This window comes from Protomyctophum parallelum (assembly GCF_964188405.1).
Source record: "Protomyctophum parallelum genome assembly, chromosome: 12".
In the NCBI taxonomy this organism is placed as follows: Eukaryota; Metazoa; Chordata; class Actinopteri; order Myctophiformes; family Myctophidae; genus Protomyctophum; species Protomyctophum parallelum.
Genome location: NC_139712.1, coordinates 11,889,951 through 11,907,228, shown reverse-complemented (window position 1 = coordinate 11,907,228; position 17,278 = coordinate 11,889,951). Strand labels below are relative to the sequence as shown.

At 44.9% G+C, this 17,278-nt stretch overlaps 1 protein-coding gene across 1 annotated transcript in view; it reads right to left on the bottom strand.

Annotated features, from left to right (window-relative positions):
* LOC310867506 (retinal-specific phospholipid-transporting ATPase ABCA4-like) overlaps window positions 1–17,009 on the bottom strand; it is a gene marked incomplete at both ends in the record, with an annotated part of 107,595 nt that extends 90,586 nt beyond the window's left edge. The window contains 5 exon segments of the mRNA XM_083777620.1: window positions 4,258–4,385; window positions 5,900–6,039; window positions 9,740–9,881; window positions 14,642–14,735; window positions 16,944–17,009. Of these exon segments, the coding sequence (XP_083633746.1) occupies window positions 4,258–4,385; window positions 5,900–6,039; window positions 9,740–9,881; window positions 14,642–14,735; window positions 16,944–17,009 (570 nt within the window).
* Window positions 17,010–17,278: the final 269 nt, after the last annotated feature.

The window sequence follows — 17,278 nt, the reverse complement described above, 5'->3', positions numbered from 1 at the left end:
GATCTACAAGCTTGTGAGCTTGTAGATCGGCTATTTTCAGCATGCAATCAAGTGTAAAATGACTTTTACTAGATCTCTTGTCCACTAGTCCCTTCCTAACATTTTAGTCTAGTTTTTATTTGTCAACGAAATTGTCAGTATATTTAGTCTTAGTTTTAGTCACCGTAGCTTAGTTTTCATTTAGTTTCCATTTGTGTTTGTCAGTGAAAATAGGTAGTCGACGAACATTTTTCGTCTTAGTTTTAGTCATCGTAGCTTAGTTTTCATTTAGTTTCCATTTGTTTTTGTCAGTGAAAAAAGGTAGTCGACGAACATTTTTCGTCTTAGTTTTAGTCGACGAAAACAACACTGGTGTTTTGTCTATGTCTATGTCAATGTCTTACATACAAAATAAATGTAATAAGTACAAAATCATAATAAAAAAAAAGTAACCGTTTTGGACATGGACATGTGAGGGAGGCTTTCCAGAACCACAGATCGATATGGAAGCCGTTTGAGTTGAGTTTGAGTTTGAATCTTTATTTCGGTCATTTAAAAAAAACAAATTTAAGCAATTTACATTGCTTAAATTACATTTCTTAGACAACACAGTGACCGTTATGGTATGGGCTGAAGCATGAAGCTTATTTTGCCCACCTTTTTATATAATACAAATAATAATAATACTAATCATAGTCTGTGATCAATTATCACAGTAGCATAATTTATGAAAAGCACAAATGGAAAAAAAAGCTCTGTCCGCCCGGTTGATGTTTCTATTCATTATATTATTAATTAGGACTTCTTAAAATGTTCTGTGTGCATGTGTTAACAACTTCAGGGCTACAGTATTGACCAGTGGTTGCCAAACCTTTTTTTTCATGTCAAGGACCCCCAAAATGTAACCTAATTAGCCCACGGACCCCCACTTCAAAAGATAAGAAAGATGGAAAAAACACACAACACACTTTTCTGTTGTTGTTTTTCATCTTTCTATAGTTATCTGTTCGAAAACGGCTATATGGGAAAAAATACATGGGAAATGATGTCCTGGTGCCCTCATCGTTGTGAAAGGGTGGCGTTTGTGTTGTGTGCGAGTGTGCATGCATGTATGTACATTGTGCATGTGAGCTGTGCGTGCGTGCGTGCGTGCGTGCGTGCGTGCGTGCGTGCGTGCGTGCGTGCGTGCGACCCGAAAAGGTAGTCGACGAAAAATGTTCGTCGACTACCTATTTTCACTGACAAAAACAAATGGAAACTAAATGAAAACTAAGCTACGATGACTAAAACTAAGACTAAATATACTGACAATTTCGTTGACAAATAAAAACTAGACTAAAATGTTAGGAAGGGACTAGTGGACAACAGATCCACTAGAAGTCATTTTACACTTGATTGCATGCTGAAAATAGCTGATCTACAAGCTCACAAGCTTGTGAGCTTGTAGATCGGCTATTTTCAGCAAGTGTAAAAACACTCATTACGACGGCATCAAGACCCGCCAAAATACATTTTAGTCGACTAAATCAACTGTAGATTTAGTCGACTAAAATCTTATGACATTTAGTCGACTAAAACTAGACTAACACTAAGACATTCCAGGTGACTAAAATGTGACTAAAACAAAATTAAGTTTCAGTCCAAAGACTATATGACTAAACTAAAATAGAAATGTGCTGCCAAAAACAACACTGGTGCGTAGATTGCCCGAGGCAGATTCCTGCCGCCCGGCTCATATCGGGGGGAGAAGCAGAAGCAGAAGGCAGCATTATTACTAATGTCGTATAAAAGCAGACAGCGGTTCCATCAGAGCAGATCAACAGAGAATCAAGACTAACAGCTGCATCTGTTTCGTCTGTTGGCAGAAACACTACGGAACGAGAGAGAGAGAGAGAGAGAGAGAGAGAGAGAGAGAGACACAACAAGCTGCCACACGTCGTTGGTGCTTCCGTTGTCGTCATGGAGACGGTATAGCCTCGGAAACACCGACGTTTTTAGTTCCAGGGAGAAAAAACTAAAGTCCGGGACCGAGTCAGATCCACTTCAATATTAGTCTGGTTTAACCAGGCCACTTCAATATTAGTCTGGTTTAACCAGGCCACTTCAATATTAGTCTGGTTTAACCAGTCCACTTCAATATTAGTCTGGTTTAACACATTGAGTACGCCGACTGCCTTCAAAATACAGGCTATAGAATACCGGAGGCGTCTGATCGCTTTTACTTTGAAAGCCATGAACCGGAAACACTTTCCTAAAAAAGTTGACTTTACAAAGTGACCTCAACATCCCCGATCATCTTAATATATTGTTTTACGCTCCAAAAAGCGTTCATATTTTGCGGGAGAGACGGATGAGGAGCAGAAAATAAGCGCCAGCATATCGCTCTATTCATCACCACGGAGAGAGCCCTGGATTAGGAGCTACGAGTCATTCTTTCCGTCTCGCTAATGTGGGAGTCAATAATAAGCTAATAGTTGCACTGAGCGTTAGCATACGGCAAGCGAAAAGCGAAATGCCAAAAAAATAAATAGGAAAAATTCTGAATATTAATATCTCGCCCCGCATCGCTGGGATGTCGCTAGGACGTCCTCAGACGTCCTTAGAACTCTACGTTCGGTATCCTATGACGTTCTCAGGCGTCCTACGTGCTGTAAGTGTTAACCAGTCCACTTCAATATTAGTCAGGTTTAACCAGTCCACTTCAATATTAGTCTGGTTTAACCAGTCCACTTCAATATTAGTCTGGTTTAACCAGTCCACTTCAATATTAGTCTGGTTTAACCAGTCCACTTCAATATTAGTCTGGTTTAACCAGGCCACTTCAATATTAGTCTGGTTTAACCAGTCCACTTCAATATTAGTCTGGATTAACCAGTCTACTTCAATATTAGTCTGGTTTAACCAGTCCACTTCAATATTAGTCTGGATTAACCAGGCCACTTCAATATTAGTCTGGATTAACCAGTCTACTTCAATATTAGTCTGGATTAACCAGGCCACTTCAATATTAGTCTGGTTTAACCAGTCCACTTCAATATTAGTCTGGATTAACCAGTCTACTTCAATATTAGTCTGGTTTAACCAGGCCACTTCAATATTAGTCTGGTTTAACCAGTCCACTTCAATATTAGTCTGGATTAACCAGTCCACTTCAATATTAGTCTGGTTTAACCAGTCCACTTCAATATTAGTCTGGATTAACCAGTCTACTTCAATATTAGTCTGGTTTAACCAGTCCACTTCAATATTAGTCTGGATTAACCAGGCCACTTCAATATTAGTCTGGATTAACCAGTCTACTTCAATATTAGTCTGGATTAACCAGGCCACTTCAATATTAGTCTGGTTTAACCAGTCCACTTCAATATTAGTCTGGATTAACCAGTCTACTTCAATATTAGTCTGGTTTAACCAGGCCACTTCAATATTAGTCTGGATTAACCAGTCTACTTCAATATTAGTCTGGTTTAACCAGTCCACTTCAATATTAGTCTGGATTAACCAGTCTACTTCAATATTAGTCTGGTTTAACCAGTCCACTTCAATATTAGTCTGGATTAACCAGGCCACTTCAATATTAGTCTGGATTAACCAGTCCACTTCAATATTAGTCTGGTTTAACCAGGCTACTTCAATATTAGTCTGGTTTAACCAGTCCACTTCAATATTAGTCTGGTTTAACCAGTCCACTTCAATATTAGTCTGGTTTAACCAGGCTACTTTAATATTGAAGTGGACTGGTTAAACCAGACTAATATTGAAGTAGCCTGGTTAAACCAGACTAATATTGAAGTAGCCTGGTTAAACCAGACTAATATTGAAGTGGACTGACTCGGTCCCAGACTACTCTATGCCGTATTGAAGTGGACTGGTTAAACCAGACTAATATTGGTCTGGTTTAACCAGTCCACTTCAATACGGCATAGAGTAGCGCAAAGGTCGCTCGCTCTCTGCTGATTTCTGATCGTCTTTGCGCCTTTGTTAACCCATTATAGGCCTGACGTCGACATTTATAAAATGTCTTCTAAATCCGGACAGTTTTCTGTCAGGATTGATTTGCGACACATTTTTTCACGATTCGTTTTCAAAAATAGCAGACCTACAAGCTCGTAGCGCGCCACTCGGTGGCGCGCTATGAGCTTGTAGATCTGCTATTTTTCAATAGCTAAATTATAACATAATGCATGTAACCACCAAAATGGGTTAAATTGACGTGCACACACGTACAGTGTGCACACACGCACACACACACACACACACACACACACACACACACACCTGCTCAGGCCGGATGTGGGCGTTGACCAGCAGCGTCACCACGGCCTCCGTCAGAGGAACGTCTCTCAGCAGGTAGGAGGTCACGACCTCACCGTCCTTCAAGATGTCCCCCACCTTCACCCCGCGACCTGGAGACATGGTAGAGAGACACAGAGACACAGAGAGAGAGAGAGAGAGAGAGAGAGAGTCACGACCTGGAGACATGGTAGAGAGACACAGAGAGAGAGAGTCACGACCTGGAGATATGGGAGAGAGACACAGAGACACAGAGAGAGAGAGTCACGACCTGGAGACATGGTAGAGAGACACAGAGACACAGAGAGAGAGAGAGAGCCACGACCTGGAGACATGGGAGAGAGACACAGAGACACAGAGAGAGAGAGAGAGAGAGAGAGAGTCACGACCTGGAGACATGGTAGAGAGACACAGAGACACAGAGAGAGAGAGTCACGACCTGGAGACATGGTAGAGAGACACAGAGACACAGAGAGAGAGAGTGTCACCCCACGACCTGGAGACATGGAGACAACGACTTAACCCATTCTGACCTGAGATCAGATTCATACGAGGTTTCCACTGGACACACACTGGTCTGATTAACCCATTCTGACCTGAGATCAGATTCTAAAAATGTCAGTCGTTCTTCGATTTTTCAAAAATAGCAGACCTACAAGCTCGTAGCGCGCCACTCGGTGGCGCGCTACGAGTTTGTAGATCTGCTATTTTTCAATAGCTAAAGCATGACATGATGCTAACACCATAATGGGTTCACGTTCAGAATGGGTTAATGACACTAAAACGACTTCCTGATGGAATAAAAACATTCTTTAACATTCCAAACTGTGTTAATGTGTTAATGTGTAAAAAAAAATATATATAAATATATATATATATATATATATATATATACATATTTTGGTCTTTTGTGAAGTTTCATTAGAGCCGACTTGTGGTTGAAAATACTGGCACTGGTCTCACATATCGGCCTTACTGTACTGACTGACCTCTGATCAGCTCAAGGCGGGTTCTGACTGACCTCTGACCAGCTCAGGGCAGGTTCTGACTGACCTCTGACCAGCTCAGGGTTAGGGTACAGACTCGTATAAAAGGTAGGTGGCTAGCGCACATCCAGTTCTTGTCTGGTGCTGGACCAAGGTAAGTACAATGAAGAGAGGAGAGTCCGCACACAGATTTGCTCCAAGGTGTTTGCTTTTTATTCAAAACACCATAATTAATACACAACGTTTCGGCCGTGAACGGCCTTCATCAGGTGAGGGGGTACAGACTGACCTCTGACCAGCTCAGGGCGGGTTCTGACTGACCTCTGACCAGCTCAGGGCGGGTTCTGACTGACCTCTGACCAGCTCAGGGCGGGTTCTGACTGACCTCTGACCATCTCAGGGCGGGTTCTGACTGACCTCGGACCAGCTCGGGGCGGGTTCTGACTGACCTCTGACCATCTCAGGGCGGGTTCTGACTGACCTCTGACCATCTCAGGGCGGGTTCAGACTGACCTCTGACCAGCTCGGGGCGGGTTCTGACTGACCTCTGACCAGCTCAGGGCGGGTTCTGACTGACCTCGGACCAGCTCAGGGCGGGTTCTGACTGACCTCTGATCAGCTCAGGGCGGGTTCAGACTGACCTCGGACCAGCTCAGGGCGGGTTCTCAGGGTGTCCATGAACCGGGCCATGCCGGTCAGCTCCCTCCAGAGGCGGGCCAGGGGGAGGAGCTCCGGGTCGCTGAACAGGAGGTCCTGGGCGTCCGCGTAGAACCGAGCCAATCTGAGACCAACACGCACGCACAGAGAGCACACACACACACACACACACACACACACACACACACACACACACACACACACACACACACACACACACACACACACACACACACACACACACACACACACACACACACACACACACACACACACACACACACACACACACACACACACACACACACACACACACACACACACACACACTTCAATTCAATTCAAAGGGCTTTATTGGCATGAGAAAACATACGTTTACATTGCCAAAGCAGAAAGAACAATACAAAACTGATGTACATTTGAAGGTCAGAATCTTCAATAGATCAACTTCTATGTACCAAGGTCACTCGATGCAGGTATAGTGCAGGAATATACACAATGATTAGTCTTTAGGGTGGTTGTGTTCCATTTGATATCCTTCTCCTATCACACACACACACACAGAGTAATGAATGGCATTTTTTTAATGAATGGCATATTTTATAGCGCATTTCCAAGTGCTCAAAGCGCTTTACAACGGTTCATTCATTCATACATTGGGAGGTGAAGGTTCATTCATTCATACATTGGGAGGTGAAGGTTCATTCATTCATACATTGGGAGGTGAAGGTCCATTCATTCATACATTGGGAGGTGAAGGTTCATTCATTCATACATTGGGAGGTGAAGCGGCGAACAGTCGACGCCAGCGTCCTCACTTCCCACATTCACACACCGACGGTGGAGAGCTCACACCGACCGACTCATTGGAGGCAGGGTGGGGTTCAGTGTCTTGCTCCCCCCCACCCCCCCCCCCTTTTCCCCTCACTGTATATGTATCCTTTCCCTTTTTGCTTCCTTTATGATGAATTCCTGTTCTGTTCTTTAACTACATAGAAGTGTATTTGCACGTCTCTAAATGTTTTGATGAATTGAACAATGTGGACCCTGTTGTAAACAAGTGTAATGCTTAATTGGGTCGTCCACTCACAGTTAACAGTCTTTGTATTGAGTTTGTGCTTAAAATGTACTGTCAATTCTACAAACTGTTAATAAATATTTCAATCAATCAATCAATTGCCCAAGGACACTTCCACATGTGGACAGGAGGAGGAGCCGGGATTCGAACCGCCGACCCAGGGATCATTGGACGACCCGCTCTACCTCGTGGGGCACAGCCCCCCCCCCCCCCCCCCCCCCCCCCCGCCACCTCGAGTCCCCCCAAGTAGAGAGCAACACACATACACACACACACACACACACACACACACACACACACACAGCCTTTATGCACAGCATGTTCAAAGAGAGAGAGAGAGAGAGGAATGTGCCTATTCACCGCACACCTGCGGTGTGATAGACACATGGGCACGCATGCACGCACGCACGCACGCACGCACGCACGCACGCACGCACACACGCACGCACACACGCACTGACGCACGCACGCACGCGCGCAAATATTGACCCTCTTCTCTAGTACTTCAACAACCCTATAGCGTAAAACCGGTTCTGTGCATGTCAGGAACACCCACAGGAATGTATCTCTGCACAAAAACACATTTGTAGATCTTGGAAACCCATTTGTAGATCTTGGAATATCCGTGAATACTTTCGAGACATATTTCTCCCCATATGTGGTTTCCTATATAGGTTTAATGATATTCTTTCCTTGGACAAACATTAAAAAAACGCCTGACAATGAGTTTAATGTTTGTTTCGTCCTCGGTATTGTAAGATGATAAGAGCGCCCCTCACTTCACACGGGTGTGATTTTGTTTTGCATATATATTAATATTTCATTTTTTCCGTTGGGTGGTGTCGGGTTGGGTGGAGGTACTCACCAACCCGCGGGACTCTCCCCGGGTTGGGTGGAGGCAGAGTCCTGGCCTGCACGGGTCCAAGTTTCGATACCCGCACCCGCCCGTCAATCATCAGTTCCGCTACCCGCCCGTTACCCGTGATTTATATAAAACTATTAAACCAGATCCGACCCGCCCGTCAAAAAATGGACCTGTTACCCGTTCGTATCACAGGCACCGATAGCTATCTATCATTGACTTTATTTCATCCAACACCGCATGTGGTGTGGTGGTGGTGGGGGTGTGTTGCACACGGAACGGAAGACATGACTGAGGCAGTGAGGCTACTGCTGCTTATTATCACAACATAAAGTTATATCATGATTTCGACCTAAATGGCATATTGGCATAATTGCGAACCCACTGAGCACTAACTATGAGACCCTGCAGATCATGTCTGTGTGTCTGTCTGTCTGTGTGTCTGTCTGTCCCGCTGTGACACCACCCGCCCGCCACCAGAGGGCGCAGCTGTAGCACACACACACACACACACACACACACACACACACACAGTAGAAAACTTAAAAAAATTACTAACTAAAAAGAAAAAAAAGTACGTAATTTATTCTAATTGTTGTTATTGCAATTTACGAGCTGCGTTCGCTTCCCGCGTTTGCGCGTCTTACTTGTATATCAACAAGGAGAGGATGATATTAAAAAAAAAGATTAGCCTGATGAGTCGACCGTCTTGATCCAAGGCTGTTTCAAACATGGTCATCACTCAGTCATCAGGCTAATCCTTTTAACTTTATTTACACTTAGACAGAGTGGCGCATTAGGCCAACATTACCTGGGTTAGCTTTACATCTTGTGTTGAATGTTGGCATTATAAATTATAATCCCTTGGTGTTTCATCAGCGTGAACGGAAATATAGGCTACAGTCTGCAGCCTGGTGATAAAATAAATAAACTCCACACGTGAGATGCTACGATAAGGAAGCAAAGGATTAGACCGTGATGTCACTGCTATGCAACAAGGAAGTAGCATGAAGCACAGCAGCAGAAACAGAACGCCATTATGAAGGAATCGGCAGTGATGTGACATCACTGTCGATTCCTTGGGCATGCGACGGATTTAACTTGTCTCCGCTGTTGAGGAGAAACCCCCCCCAGCTCAGCTGCTGTTCATAACATCTGTTGAGGAGAAACCCCCCCCCCCCCCCCCCCCCAGCTCAGCTGCTGTTCATAACATCTGTTGAGGAGAACCCCCCCCCCCCCCCCCCAGCTCAGCTGCTGTTCATAACATCTGTTGAGGAGAAACCCCCCCCAGCTCAGCTGCTGTTCATAACATCTGTTGAGGAGAAACCCCCCCCCCCCCCCCCCAGCTCAGCTGCTGTTCATAACATCTGTTGAGGAGAAACCCCCCCCAGCTCAGCTGCTGTTCATAACATCTGTTGAGGAGAACCCCCCCCCCCCCAGCTCAGCTGCTGTTCATAACATCTGTTGAGGAGAAACCCCCCCCCCCCCCCCCAGCTCAGCTGCTGTTCATAACATCTGTTGAGGAGAAACCCCCCCAGCTCAGCTGCTGTTTATAACACATTGCGCAGTGCGGGTCCACTGATTAAAAAAAGGTCACCCGCCCCGCGCTGCGTTGCGTTCCGCCCGCACCCGGACCCGTTCATTTATATAAAGGTATATATATACCCGCCCGTTCCCACCCGTCAAACACGGGTACCCGCGGGGGAATCACGGGTATCCGACCCGCCGGGGGACTCTCTGGGTGGAGGACGTACTCACATGGAGGTGTTGTAGTTGGACACCACCCCTCTGGGGGACTCTCTGGGTGGAGGACGTACTCACATGGAGGTGTTGTAGTTGGACACCACCCCTCTGGGGGACTCTCTGGGTGGAGGACGTACTCACATGGAGGTGTTGTAGTTGGACACCACCCCGGGGGACTCTCCCCGGGTCGGGAACTGGAAACAGGGGTTGTTGGCGTTGCAGAAGATGCCCTGGATCCACGGCAGGAGGCCCGCCGAGGGCATGGCCTTGTTGGGGAAGTGGCCTGTAGGGGGCAGCAGAGAGTCTGATTAGAGACCTGTAGGGAGCAGCAGAGAGTCTGATTAGAGGCCTGTAGGGAGCAGCAGAGAGTCTAATTAGAGACCTATAGGGAGCAGCAGAGAGTCTAATTAGAGACCTATAGGGAGCAGCAGAGAGTCTGATTAGAGACCTGTAGGGAGCAGCAGAGAGTCTAATTAGAGACCTATAGGGAGCAGCAGAGAGTCTGATTAGAGACCTGTAGGGAGCAGCAGAGAGTCTGATTAGAGGCCTGTAGGGAGCAGCAGAGAGTCTGATTAGAGACCTATAGGGAGCAGCAGAGAGTCTGATTAGAGACCTATAGGGAGCAGCAGAGAGTCTGATTAGAGACCTGTAGGGAGCAGCAGAGAGTCTGATTAGAGGCCTGTAGGGAGCAGCAGAGAGTCTGATTAGAGGCCTGTAGGGAGCAGCAGAGAGTCTGATTAGAGGCCTGTAGGGAGCAGCAGAGAGTCTGATTAGAGACCTGTAGGGAGCAGCAGAGAGTCTGATTAGAGACATGTAGGGAGCAGCAGAGAGTCTGATTAGAGCCCTGTATGGAGCAGCAGAGAGAGTCTGATTAGAGGCCTGTAGGGAGCAGCAGAGAGTCTGATTAGAGCCCTGTATGGAGCAGCAGAGAGAGTCTGATTAGAGACCTGTAGGGAGCAGCAGAGAGTCTGATTAGAGACCTGTAGGGAGCAGCAGAGAGTCTGATTAGAGGCTCTGCTGTAGGGAGCAGCAGAGAGTCTGATTAGAGACCTGTAGGGAGCAGCAGAGAGTCTGATTAGAGGCCTGTAGGGAGCAGCAGAGAGTCTGATTAGAGACCTGTAGGGAGCAGCAGAGAGAGTCTGATTAGAGGCTTGGTGGTTTTCTATAGTTTAGGAATATGTTTTAACCCATTCTGACCTGAGATCAGATTCACACGAGGTTTCCACTGGACACACACTGGTCTGATTAACCCATTCTGACCTGAGATCAGATTCTAAAAATGTCTATCGCTCTTCGATTTTTTCAAAAATAGCAGACCTACAAGCTCATAGCGCGCCACTCGGTGGCACGCTATGAGCTTGTAGATCTGCTATTTTTCAATAGCTAAAGCATAACATGATGCTAACACCAAAATGGGTGCCCGTTCAGAATGGGTTAAATATAATATGCACGATTTTCACAGATTTTGCCTAATAATATATAATAATCGCTGTACTGAATACAAGCGGCCGAAATGAGTTTTCTTCGACGGGTGGCTGGCGTCTCCCTCAGAGATATAGGGTGAGAAAGTTCAGTCACACGAGAGAGACTCTGAGTAGAACCGCTGCTCCTTCGCCTGGAAAGGAGTCAGCTGAGGTGGTTCGGGCATCTGGTTAGGATGCCTCTCGGGCGTCTCCTAGCTCTCTGGTGGAGCTGTTGCCCACGTGACCCGACTACGGATAAGCGGTTGAATATGGATGGATGGATGGATGGAATATCGCTGTACTTCAATATATTTTGATGAGAAATATTTGTTATGGAATGTTTTACATTGGTCAAATATACCCATGTTTAGTGGTGGTCATGTGACAAAATGTAGTGTTCTAGGGTTAATTGTGGGGTTTTTTTGGCATTGGAAATTGGATTTTTTTTAATATAAATATAAATTACATTTCTGTTTGCCTTTTAGGCTTCGTGATGAAAAAGTGCACAGATATGACAAATATATGAGATATACCAAGAAAGTACTAGCATTTTTTTAAACGTTAAAACATCTAAAATTATTCTTCATTCAGAGCGGACTAAGGGCCGATTCATACTCCTATTTTACCGCTGTTTCGGCGCTGTAGTGCTGAAATGATTTCGGCTCGTCAGAAATTTTCAGTAGCACCGAAGAGCCGACTTTAGGACGGTACCCGCCCCCCGAACCTCAAATGACGTCACATTGTAGGCTCTACAGAGCCAAATGACGTCACATTGTAGGCTCTACAGAGCCAAATGACGTCACATTGTAGGCTCTACAGAGCCAAATGACGTCACATTGTAGGCTCTACAGCGCCAAATGACGTCACATTGTAGTCTCTACAGAGCCAAATGACGTCACATTGTAGTCTCTACAGAGCCAAACTATAAAATGTGCCCTTCCGGGCACAGGTCTCCACCAGGTTATCCACAGATCCGTGCAGTTAGAGGTAAAAACACTTTTCGGCCAGTTATAGCGCCACCTTGAGGCTGAGTTGAAATTGTTCATGTGGCATTTCGTCCTCGGCCTAGTGGGAATGTGGGTGCACAATTTCACGGAAATCACGCGATGTGTTCATGATTTGCAGCATTTTGTTTGAAACTGAGCACTCCTGTGAACTTTGGAAGCCAATCTTAACCAATCAGGATGGAGTGTGATAAATCTGAAAGACCCGTTTTGTTGAATGGCTCTAGAGAGACTGTGTACCAATTTGCGTGATGTTTGGACAAAATCTGTAGGTGTACTGTGCAAAAACTTGTTTTGCACAAAGCGGCCTCTTGGTGGCGCTATAACAGGCCGTTCTGGAAAGTTTGGGGCAGAGGTTCATCGTTGGCATCCAGGGAGTGTGTGTGCAAAATTTGGCATCGACCGGGTTAACGGTGAAGTTTTTGCACAAAGCGGCCTCTTGGTGGCGCTATAACAGGCCGTTCTGGAAAGTTTGGGGCAGAGGTTCATCGTTGGCATCCAGGGAGTGTGTGTGCAAAATTTGGCATCGACCGGGTTAACGGTGGCCGAGATTAGCCTGTCACGGACACACGGACGGACGGACGGACGGACGGACACACAAACGGACGGACGGAGTGCAAAACATACTCTCCCCACATGCCTTCGGCCTGGTGGAGACAATGACGTCACATTGTAGGCTCTACAGAGCCAAATGACGTCACATTGTAGGCTCTACAGCGCCAAATGACGTCACATTGTAGGCTCTACAGAGCCGAACCGACTTTTATTCGGCTCTAAAATAGGAGTATGAATCGGCCCTTAGTCTGCTTCAACAGAAAGGGTTATTAATGGTAAATGGACTGCATTTATATAAGGTCTTTATCCAAAGCGCATTACAACACATTTCACATCCACGCGTCCCGATTAGATCAACACATTCCTTGCGGGCGATTATTTTTCAGTGTGTGTGTCAGAGTTTGGAAGCGCTCGTTTTCAGCAAAGCAACGTCCTGCTGCCTCCTGCATTATGTGCCATTTCAAAACAGGTGATACGCACGCAGGGCCGTTGAGTGATATCCAACGAAAACTTCTAAACATGATGGAACATGTTGTCTCAGTAAGACAGCCCTAAACCCCATCCACTATAGAGCACCGAAGTCTGACGTCACTTTCAGTAGAGGGCGTCAGTCCCCAGGTTCATGTATTTGTTTAGTTGCATTGGAATCCCCATTGAGGCGATTTTAGATCGCCTCATATAACAACTGTGTTTGAAAAATAAACATGTCACCCCGGCCGCTTCACTCATATGGATATGAAGAATCAACTGACAGAGAAAACGCTAATATTACTGCTGCTGAATTAGTTAGATTTTCGCTAGAAGCAGACTGTATCATATATGAGTGACTGACTGTTGCAAACGATACAGAGACACCTCCCTGACAATAACGCCGAGACAGCTTGTTTATTTTTGGACCACAACGCTTATAGTAGACGATATTAAGATCACCCCATGTTATTCTCCATAGAGAAATTACTTCCGCGAACCAGGGAAATCGTCAGGATGAGCGTGTTACGTCAGGACTTCGGTGCTCTATAGAGCGTCGCAGTCCCTCCCCCTTTCATGACAACGCCAGGCCCAGGAAATGAATCCCAATGCATTTTTCCCATAGGCATTTCAAAACGTATTTATTTAAAGACCTTTTAAGCGTCGTACGAAGCCAACTCTTGTCGTGACAAATCAAGACAATACACATAATATTTTGGACCAAACAAATAATTACATAGAAGAAAAACAACAAAAAAAGTGTTGTAACCTGCCGTTTTTTTCTACTTTCTAATTCTTTGTTTGGCCTGAAAAATTTGCTGTTGTTTGTTGTCATGATTTGTCACGACAAGAAAAAAAGGAATTGTAGTCCAGGAAGGAAGTGAGCCTGCAGTGTCCATGACATCATGGACACTTTGATATACTAAAATATCTAAAAACACATTATTACCCACATAAAAACCACAGGAAAGTGTTTATTGTCTCCCAAAAATCAGTTCACTCAAACACCTCACGAGAACACCTAGTGTTTGAATTATATAAACACCTATATGACTGACTTTGATTGTAAAAACTAAACACGTTTATGTGTTTAAAAAGTGTTACAGGCGATTAAACATGTTCTTCTGTTTATAATCTAAACACTGTGACACGTTTAAAAAGTGTTACAAATATGTGTTTATAACCTTTATAACCTCAACGCTTGGGTTTAGTGTGTACATGTAACTTACACTCATGTTGTCGGTAGAGGGGGTTGGCTCTTCTAAGAAACACCAGAGTAATCTAACTACATGTAACAGAGTAATGTAACTACATGTAACAGAGTAATGTAACTACATGTAACAGAGTAATGTAACTACATGTAACAGAGTAATGTAACTACATGTAACAGAGTAATGTAACTACATGTAACAGAGTCATGTAACTACATGTAACAGAGTAATGTAACTACATGTAACAGAGTAATGTAACTACATGTAACAGAGTAATGTAACTACATGTAACAGAGTAATGTAACTACATGTAACAGAGTAATCTAACTACATGTAACTTACACTCATGTTGTCGGTACAGCGGGTTGGCTCTTCTCAGAAACACCAGAGTAATGAACAGCATCAGAGGCCACAAGATCTCCATGAGGAAACGCTCCTAAACGTGAAGGGACGGAAAATAAATAAAAAGATAACATTAAAATAATAATAACTAGAAAAAGTGCCCTTCTGGGCACAGGTCTCCACCAGGATAGGAATGTAGGACACTGCAGCTTGCCTTCATCTGGTGGTTGGATAAAAGGGCAACAAAAGTAAGTTATCCACAGATCCGTGCAGTTAGAGGTAAAACACTTTTTGGCCAGTTATAGCGCCACCTTGAGGCTGAGTTGAAATTGTTCATGTGGCATTTCTTCCTCGGCCTAGTGGGAATGTGCGTGCCCAATTTCACGGAAATCACGCGATGTGTTCATGATTTGCAGCATTTTGTTTGAAACTGAGCACTCCTGTGAACTTTGGAAGCCAATCTTAACCAATCAGGATGGAGTCTGAGAAATCTGAAAGACCCGTTTCGTTGAATGGCTCTAGAGAGACTGTGTACCAATTTGCGCGATGTTTGGACAAAATCTGTAGGTGTACTGTGCAAAAACTTGTTTTGCACAAAGCGGCCTCCTGGTGGCGCTATAACAGGCCGTTCTGGAAATTTGGGGCAGAGGTTCATCGTTGGCATCCAGGGAGTGTGTGTGCAAAATTTGGCATCGACCGGGTTAACGGTGCCGGAGATTAGCTGCTCACGGACACACACACGGACGGACACACACACGGACGGACGGACGGAGTGCAAAACATACTCTCCCCCCATGCCTTCGGCCTGGTGGAGACAATAATAATAATAAAACTTTATTTGTATAGCACCTTTCATGACATGAAATGCAGCTCAAAGTGCTTTACAGAACAATGGAGAATAAAAGAAAAGCAAGGCAACGACATTAAAAAAACAAGCAGTAATGCAATACAGTGAGGACATGAATAACAAAGCTGAGCTTTAAAAATAACATCCTATATATATATATATATATATATATATATATATATATATGCTGTCAGGAAGAAACCACCTAACTTAAAAAAAAAATCAAAAAAATGGGGAATGGGGAGTCAAATATGAAAAGTGTGAGTGGTACTGTACTGTACTGTACTGTAGCCCTCCTCCCTGGCCTGTGTGTTAGGCTGTGCAACAGTGACACTTGGTGGTGAACAAACGCTATTAACGTTATTCCCGTGCTCGGACACAGCCAAGCAAGGACAGACCCGGGGACACACATAGCTGTCTATAGGAGTGGTTGAACCACTCAAAAGAGTTGCAAATTGCGGCTAGCCTGCACCTATAGGCCTACCAGTGGCAATTGGTTCCCAACATTTCCAGGCCGTGACCCCCAAAATGATCGTATTATTTTAACCCCCCCCCCCCCGGGAATTTGGCATTGGGTTTGACTCGGTTCCACAGATACATATTGTGAAAATAGCAGATCTACAAGCTCAAGCTCTACAAGGCTGGATAGAAGATGTCATCGAAGGGACTCAAGGGAGTGATGCAATAATATATAGTTTGAAGACCCCAGTTTTAATTCAGTGTCACTGGTTCCCACACTCGTGTCAAGGACCCCCAAATTAACACTAATTGGCCCCGCGGACCCCCATTTGAAAATATATGCCAGGGACCCCCATAAGAGAAGATTATATGGCTCTAGCAGTGATTCTCAATCTCAACCCATTTAATTTCAAGGACCCCCAGTTTGACATGCATTAGTCTACGGGCCATTTAATGGCATTTCTATCTCTGGGGACCCCCAATGTATAGGCATATTGAAAAACTAATGTTAATTTAAACAAAAAATGGAACCAAACGGGTCCATTTGGTTCCTAACCCCAGACCCCACTTTGGGAACCACTGGTTTAAATGACAACTGTTTGGGGTAGCCTATGCCATTATAAGTGGACATGTTCAATAGACCTATTTCTTTATATTCCCATTTCTATGAACTATTAGAAAATGTTTAGCTTGTTTCCCCCCTTTTTGTTTGTTTATTTCAAAAAATAGGCTGGCAGATCTACAAGCTCACAACACATGTGATTTGGTGTGAGTTTATGTTGTTGTCGTGGCTATTATTATTTTTTGTACCACAACAAAGTTACTAGTTAGTCAACTTGTTTTGGATGCTGCCTTGTTATGCTAACTATTACAACAGTTAGCATGGGCTACAAGAGGTCATAGTTCAGTTTGTAGTTATAGTGAGCCTAACTGAACTATAACTAACCCAAGCTCCCATTCTGGGGGTTTTAAACTTTGAAAGCGTTGTGTTTGTACCTTCTGCCTCTTGCGGATGGTCCAGTTCTTCCACAGCAGCAGACGGACCTGGCTGGCTGCCCCCATGATGGCTCCGCCTCACCTGGACAGACACGTGTCCAGTTAGCCCACACACACACACACCTGCAACACACCACCATTAGCCTGATGCTAGTCAACACACAGCCATACCACCATTAGCCTCATGCTAGTCAAGTCAACACACAGCCACCATCATTAGCCTCATGCTAGTCAACACACAACCACCATCATTAGCCTCATGCTAGTCAACACACAGCCATACCACCATTAGCCTCATGCTAGTCAACACACAGCCACCACCATTAGCCTCATGC